Raw genomic sequence first — 8,375 nt, 5'->3', positions numbered from 1 at the left:
AATTATGAAAGACTGTTAAAATAAAATGAAAAAATACACAATTCAGACAGATTGTATAAAAAGTTCCCTAAACAGGAAATAATCTGCTCAAAATTCATCCAAATATCTCGTTTTACACAAACTTATTGCTGTTACTGAGTTCATTGTTTGGGTTCATACAGTTTTGATATGAAATGTCCATTAAGAAATAGGTCACTTAGTCAGTGAATAAGTCAGTTTTCTCAATGATAAAAACGGGTCCCTTAAGGAAAAAGGTTGAGAACCAATTCTCTTTTTTTCTAATCTAATCCTGTGGAGGGCAGTGATGAGGCCAGTGGCATTTAAAACCACAGCAGAAGGGAGAGGGAAGAAAAGGAGGCGGAGGTGAGAAATCAGTGCGAGATGCAGTCTCCAAACCCCTGCGATAAGATGGGTCGTCGTGAGGAGCTCAGTGACTTTCAGCGCGGTACTGTCGTCGGATGCCACATGTGTAAAAAGTCTGTCCGGGAGATTTCCGCCCTGCTGAACCTGCCTCGGTCCACCGTGAGCGCGGTGATTTTGAAGTGGAAACGCGGAGGAATAACGACGGCTCTGCCCCGGAGCGGCCGACCGCACAAGCTCAAAGAGGAGGACCGTCAAGTGCTGGAGAAAGTGGCGCTGGGAAATTGTTTGCCCTCGGTTGAAGCTCTCACCACCGAGTTTCAGACCGCCTCCGGGGCCAGCGTGAGCTCCAGGACCGTCCGCCGAGAGCTCCGCGAAATGGGCTTCCGTGGCCGAGTATCCACTTACAACAAGCCCGTAGGTGAGTTCAGGAGGGTCGGGAATGAGAGGTTCAACACTCGCCCCTGTCCACATACTTTTGGCAGCGTTACACCTATATGTGACTGCAGAGCATTGTGACTGTGCGCTCTCTCCCTCCAGCTGCTCTTGTTTCCTCAGGAGTTTTTGGGACCCAGCTGCAGAGATTTGCTCCCATTCAACCACAGGAGCATTAACAGGTTTATAACTGACCCAAAGCTCAAGCAAACATTTTTAAAAATCACATTATGCACTCTAGAGAAACTCCAAGGTTTTGGAAGGGGTAACTTTTAAAATGTAATCTGATATAATTACTAATTACCTTTTTAAAAAGTGTAGTCGGTAACCTAATGCAGGTATCACTATTAAAAGTAATTACTTGATTACTTTCTTTTATTTTTGGATTACCTCAATATTAAATATGCGGAAGACATGAGAAAAATATCAAGAAGTATGGATGTAAGTGTATTCCATAAGGAAAATGTAACCTTAGAACAGAAAATAGAAACAAAGATTTTTATTTTCAGAAATGTGTCTTCTACACAAAGAAAAGATTCATTTTTAAAATTGTAATCCTGCTAAAAATCCCATTTTTTTCTAAATGTAGTTGTTATCAGATTAGGCCGTATGTATTGGCAAGAATCTGGCGATATGATAAATTTTTAGATAGATAGATAGATACTTTATTTATCCCGAAGGAAATTCAAGGTAAATTCTGTAACTGTAGTGGATTACTTCCCAATCCTGTTCATTTCATGGAGACTTTGTTTGGATGTTGCCTGGCTTGGCTGGATTAAACAGTCTGCAAAACATCTTATTGACCCTTTAATACCTTTTTAATACCTGGTTGCTCTGTTAGTTTGTGGTAATTAAATTAAACACAACTTTTATGTAAAGTTTTTTTGTCACCTTTTTAAGCGCAAATGTCAAACATTTCTTGTTTCTAGCTGCTCAATTAATGCAGTCCTGTCTTTGTTGATGTTGTTCTTTTTGTGGTGCTAATTCCTTAACAAACCTGCAGTTGATTAAATTACTAGAAACCACTGATATGCAGTGAACTTGGGACATTGCCTGGTTGTTAATCCAGCCTTGTTGCTTGGCATTTGTAAAAATGTCATAGCTGGTGTGGGTGTCAGAGTCTGTCGATTTGCATTTGAATCTAAACTTTGGGCTCTTGTGGGAGAAAATAGGGAAACTAGGAAAAACAAACATTTCTTTCACTTTGGGCCTCATTCCATAAGCATTGTATTGATATTCTGCCTCCACTCTCCTTGAAGGCTTTTCCACAGGGTTTTGGAACTCGGGAGCAGGGATTTTCTCCCATTTAGTCACAAGCGCATTAGTGGGGTCAGGTACTGATTTTTGGCGATAAGATCTGGCTCACAGTCTGCGTTCGAGTTCATCCCAATGTTAGCCAGAGTTGAGGTCAGGGCTCTGTGCAGTTCAGTCAAGCTCTTCCACAATAAACTGAGAAACCCATTTCTTCATGGAATTGGCTTTGCTGTCATGTCGAAAGTTGGAAGCACATTGTCTATTGTATTTTTGAATGAATATTTTTGTATTGTAGCGTTTTTGAACATTTTGTATAATCTCAACTACATTTAGTTGCATTGTGGGGGTGTTATGCCTTTTAATTTGACAGGGATCCCTTGAGACAGACAGACAGGAAAGGGAGGGAGGGAGGGAGAGAATCCATCTTGAGTTTGTTTACACGATTATTAGGGGTTCAAGTCCTGACGGGGCGGAAACTAGATTTTCTGTCATTTAGAATTTTTGACATCTTCTCCTAAACCGTAGGTCCGATTGCTACCAAATCCTCTGTGGATCATCACTGGAAGAAGCTTATGAAAAGTTGCATAATGCTTGTTTATCTTTCAAGTTATTAACCAATCTGTATATTATTGAAAATCTAATAAACATTAATACGGCTGTATTTATAATCTATTTCTTTGACGCCAGGAGGGGGGAAAGCAGAGACGAAGCAGGCAGATGAAGATGAAGCCAAAGTGGATGTGTCTCGACTGGACCTGCGCGTTGGACGTATAATCGCAACTCGGCAGCTTCCAGAGACCGACGGTGTTTATGTGCAGCAGGTTGATGTTGGAGAGGCTGCTCCCAGGACAGTGGTCAGCGAGCTAGCTAGGCACATACCGGTTGACCAGGTGCAGTATTACTCTTATATAATGAATGTGTAGTTATGGAATTTCTTGACTATCATGGGGTTTTTTATATGGATTTATTACAGCTTCAACTTCATTTTCATTTCACTTTCATTTTCTAACAATTTTCCAGAAGCCAAGGTCTCTACACTAACAGCTCAAACCCAACAATATTCAACCTTTATGGCTGACATGGCCAAACATATGTGGACACCTGAACATTACACTCACTCACTCGCTCTAACAGCCTCCCTTTTTTGGGGGGGGGAAGCTTTCGACAGGATTGTGGAACCTGGCTGCAGGGATTTTGCTCCCATTCAGCCACAGAAGCATTAGCAAGATCAGACACTGGTTTGGAAAGACGAGGCTCACAGTCGGCGTTCCAGTCCGTCCTAAAAGGATTCAGTGGGACTGAAGTCAGGGCTGTGTGCAGGCAGGCTCTTTGTTTTCAAGGAATTGTCATGTTGAAACAATAACAGCACTTCCCTAAACTGATGCCTCAAATTTGGATGCAGGCCATAAAACAACATTTGTATGGTTTATCTCCTTTTTTTTTAAATTGCTTACTCCAAACCACAAAAACACAGCCCCAACACAACCAAAAGTATGTGGGCACATAGTGTGTCATTTAAATCAAAACACATGCTTGCTGAGATCATCTGTGCAAAACACTGTCTGACTTTGCCAGAAGCTGTAAAACCTCAGAAAAACATTTGGAAGAGGCAACATTTCCATGGACAAAGACAAATATTAGAGATTAGTTTCTTTAAACTGTTGATGGTGTTGGAGTGCTGATAGTCCACATAATACTTCCACATAATACTACTTTTGGTCTTAGTCTGTTTTGCATGGTTTTGGGCCCCTTTTTAGTTTTTACAGCATACAATGGCAGTTATTATATACTGTAACATTAAGATTTCCTGTCTACATCTAAGACAATACGCCAGCAGCAGCCAGGCCCTTTCCTGTTTCAACATCACACACACACACACACACACACACACACACACACCCCCAGCACAAAGCAAGGTCCATTAAAAAGGGTAGCTCAACCAATGTGATTATTATTGATTATTATTGGCATTATTTTCAAATATCTGGAACATATTACATGAAATGTTGTATTTCACTTCTCAGCTCTTCTCAAGCTCAAGCTGCCTGTGGTCTTTTACATTTTTGTAAGCCACAGAAGTCTCTTATTCATGAGACACACAACCCATAAACCTCAGACAGTAGTTTTGAATTAAGGGATTGGAATTGGTGTAGGCTAACCATATGAATATCAGTTCTAGTTGTTTCTGGTTTACCTCATGTAAACTGGGTTATAACATGTTGTCTATTGTTCAGGGAATATGGGCTGTAAACATTTAATCTTCTGTCCCCCATGCAGATACAGAATCGCTTGGCAGTCCTGCTTTGTAACCTAAAACCAGCAAAGATGAGAGGAGTGGTGTCCCAGGCTATGGTCATGTGTGCCAGCTCACCAGACAGGGTTGAAATCCTTGATCCTCCAAGTGGAGCAGTACCAGGGGACAGAGTCACTTTCCAGGGCTTCCCAGGTACCATGACCTGATTACTGCAACTTTAAAACAGATTAATCATTAGCATCAAACTTAAATCCAACAACCATTTCCAACCAATCAGACACTACGAAGACTATAATTCAAGCCTGACCGATATCTGTTGGCTGATATTGGTTTAATCCAGACATATTGGTATTGTATCGGTGTAATGCAATATGCCGATATGATACCTTTTTTTCCCCCGGTGCTTGTGGTAATATTCTGGTGCAAAGTTTATCCAGCAGAGTGCGCTGTGATATACAATATTGTGGCAAGCAACATAGAGTAGAAGAAGCAACTCAGTGATGTCAAGAAGAAGCAGGATGGTTGGCAATGTACATGTTAAATTATTTATCATGTTAAAGAATATTTAACTCAAATATTCTTAGTTGTTTAAGAAAGCAGCCTTCTGAGTACCTTATTGTAGAGTTATATCTGTGCAAAATCAGTGGAAGATCCGCATAGAAAAGGTCTACTTTTTATTCAAGCTTAAAAATTTACAATATCAGATGCTGTATTGGTCATCACTGAGATTTTTCTCACTCTAAAATCAGTATCAGTCTCAATGATCCCATACCATATATGTCAGGCTCTAATTATAATAATATAAGTGAGTGACTTGATGTGTGAATGAATGAATGTCACTGAGTTTAGCCTACTAAAAGAATTTTCCACAGAATGCATGATCTTGTTGAACCTTCCTGTTGCCAGAAAACAACAATGGTGATAGTATAGGGCGCAGTGTGCTTCCAACTTTGTGGCAAAAGTTTTTTGGGGAAAAAAAGCTCTTTCCTGTTTAAACATGTGCACAATGCGAGGTCCATTTTAAAAACTGTCTTTCTCCAACACTCTCAAACACCTTTTGGGTGGACTGGGAACGCTGACTGGAGCCAGACATTATTGCCAAACCCTAATTCTTATGGCTGAATGGGAGCAAATCCTTGCTGCCAGTTTTCATAATCTTGTGGAAAGCCTTTCCAGGAGATGGGAGGCAACACGGTTTTGCTGTTCTCACTCGGGGGTTATGCAAGGACGTTTACAATTTCCTGGACCCAGTTAGCCTGCATTTGTGATGGATGAGTGGATAACAAAGACGGTTCTTCTAATGCTTCAAACTGGTTTGTTGATTGCAGGTGAACCGGACAAAGAGCTGAACCCCAAGAGGAAGGTGTGGGAGCAGATTCAGCCAGACCTACGCACGGACGGCCAGTGTGTGGCATTCTACAAGGGAGCTGCCTTTGAAGTTGTCAGCAAGGGAGTGTGCAAAGCCCAAACCATGAGCGACACTGAAATCAAATAATCTAACAGAGCTGCTCGAAATAGCTCAGTGCAAATCCCTGCAGCCAGACAGGATCCAAAATGTTGTGGAGAGCCTCCCCAGAAGAGTGGAAGCAATGCATTAATGCCCATGGTTTTGGAGGGACATGTGCAACAATCACATGGATGGTCATGTTTGAGTTTTCACATGCCTTTCTACTGTAAGGAAGGTGATAGTGAAGAGTATGTTGCCCTCTGTTGGATGGACAGGAACATAACCATTATCATTATGAAAGTCTGAAGTTCTGTATTTGGCCAAAGGAGAGCGCCACCGTAACCATGATAATGTACAGTAAGTGTATGGAGAGACATGAGAACATACGGAACACAGTCATACCCAGCCTGGTGAAAAGAATCCCTTTTTAGTTGGGAAATATTTGATAAAATATAAAAGCTTTCCCGTGACGCCACAGCGGTCATTTCCACTGAAGCGTGGATGAAACTCAACAGTGGTGAAGTCCCCTTGAAAAAGGGACACTGAACAGGTTTACTTTCTTTTGACAGTATGAAAATGAGTAGAGAAATTACTTTTGAAATTAGTAATTTGAGACTTTTACATTATTGAATATTACATATTTATGTACGGTCAGTTCTTTGTTATTACAGTTCTCTGAGCTGGCTAATGATGGAAGTAAGTCAGTGCATTATGTATCTGCATGTGGAAAGTTTTTATTTGAAGGATTACAGTATTATATCTGAGATCCAGATGATCCTGCTTTTATCTTAATCTGTATCTTACCAGGAATCTCTGGAAATCTGACGGTTCTGAAATGTCCATCTTGTTATTAGCTCAGAAAAGGAGGTTTTGTTTTTGGTGTCAGCAGGATTACAGAAAAACTACTGGCTTGGTTTTGATGAAACTTGGGTGTAGCATGGCCCAAGGAAGAACCCATTTGATCCAAATCACAGGGCGGACACACTAATTATTTTTCACTTTCGTGAAAATTTTCACTTTTGTGAAAAAAGAAAAAAAACATTTGCATATCACAGAATACTGGACTATTGTCCTTGGAGGGGGTCTGGCTCTGCGTATGCCCCTCTAGTTGCTCATTGTTACTCTATATATTGTACATGTAAGTTAAACCTTAGCTTCTATATGTCCTACTCCATGAGACAGTTCTGTGGCTTCCATTTATTATATTGGTAAGCCTATTAATCATTTGAAGGGGTTTCTTGGGTTTTGTGGGTCTTCTTTTTTTTTTTTTTTCCTAGCAAGTCCATTAAATGACCTGAGAAGAAAAACAAAGTTCTTCTTCCCTTTTTTATTTTAAAGGAAGAGCTGAAAACTGCTCATAAAGAATGGGGATGTGATTCAGGAACTAGGAAGTGGAACAGTTGGTCTGAGGCACAATGTTACTGGTTTGAGAGGGAATGGTATTTCGTAGGCTGGTAAGTAACATACCAGAAAAAAATCCAGTTTACGAATTTCCCATTAAAAGGACGTATCAGTCTGACTGTAAAGACCCTATTGATCTATAAGCATTCACTTCGACACTACAGGTTTTTTTCTGTTGACTAATGTACATGTTGACTAATACTACAGGCGGACATTAATAGAACTTTAATATTAAAGGGGCCCTCCCTTCTCCCTTCTCCCCACCCACTCACCTACAGTTCAATCTAGCCATGTACAAACCCAGAGAGGAAATCATACTGGAGTTAGTGGAGGTACTGTAAATCACTCATTTCTGTCCCTTCATCTTTAATAACAACTGCTGTGGTGGAGTGAGTTCTGCAAGTGCACTGCCTGTTGACTTGAAGCGGTTTACAGGAGGGGAAAGTTTGTTAACAACCACCTGAAGCCGTGTTTCGGTTGATGTGAGTCAACTTGTGAATAAAGTGCTGCTCCCCCTCGTCCTGCATCCTGTTTTTGAAAAGTGCAGGAAACCCAACGAAACTCTCTATTCTCTCTATGTCATACTCTCATAGTGTTTGGTATTTAGTCATACATGCTCCTAATCTTTTCTATTATCACTTTCATCTAGTATAATAATATAATGATATATTACACAACCAGGCAAAGTGGGCAGCAGCCCCGATCCCTATTTCATCCATCTGGCAATAAATGTGTGGTGATTAGATTCATTACAGAATTGTTTGGTAATATGCACCACTAAAGAAAAAAAAAACGAACAGTATGAGTCCTGGTGTATACAGTGTCATATATATACATTATTAACTGTTTGCACTAAATAAATAAAATCTTTAAACCCAAGACTCCATTCATTTTATGGCAGCACCATTCCATAAAATGGGAAATACTCACATTTTCCAATAATTTAACCTGACAAACGGTGTTTGTGTCTTTAGAATAGGAGTGTATAGAGAACATTCTTTAAAAAATATGAATAAAATAACTGAGGATGAATGTTTACGTCTTATTAGGTCAATTAAATACCTGACAAATTAGGAAACGACAATACATTGACGCAAAACACACCCAGTAAGCAAACAGTTTTTTCCAGTTTCTGTCACTCAGTAAATGTTTATGTTACATGATTAATCTCAGGAGTTTCCTCTTGCCATGTTTACATACAGTAACTGACAACTCCATAGTGTG

At 40.2% G+C, this 8,375-nt stretch overlaps 1 protein-coding gene across 1 annotated transcript; it reads left to right on the top strand.

Annotated features, from left to right (window-relative positions):
• The first annotated feature begins 352 nt into the window (after window positions 1–352).
• On the top strand, window positions 353–8,030 carry LOC127355062 (aminoacyl tRNA synthase complex-interacting multifunctional protein 1-like). Its single transcript, XM_051385537.1, has 4 exons — window positions 353–781; window positions 2,737–2,939; window positions 4,327–4,495; window positions 5,632–8,030. The coding sequence occupies exons 1-4, from the start codon at window positions 382–384 to the stop codon at window positions 5,796–5,798; spliced, it is 939 nt and encodes a 312-aa protein (XP_051241497.1). The 5' UTR covers window positions 353–381; the 3' UTR covers window positions 5,799–8,030.
• Window positions 8,031–8,375: the final 345 nt, after the last annotated feature.

The sequence above is a fragment of the Dicentrarchus labrax genome, unplaced genomic scaffold (assembly GCF_905237075.1).
Source record: "Dicentrarchus labrax unplaced genomic scaffold, dlabrax2021, whole genome shotgun sequence".
In the NCBI taxonomy this organism is placed as follows: domain Eukaryota; kingdom Metazoa; phylum Chordata; class Actinopteri; family Moronidae; genus Dicentrarchus; species Dicentrarchus labrax.
The sequence above is the reverse complement of the archived record's forward strand: the minus strand, read 5'-3'. Positions and strand labels throughout refer to the sequence as shown.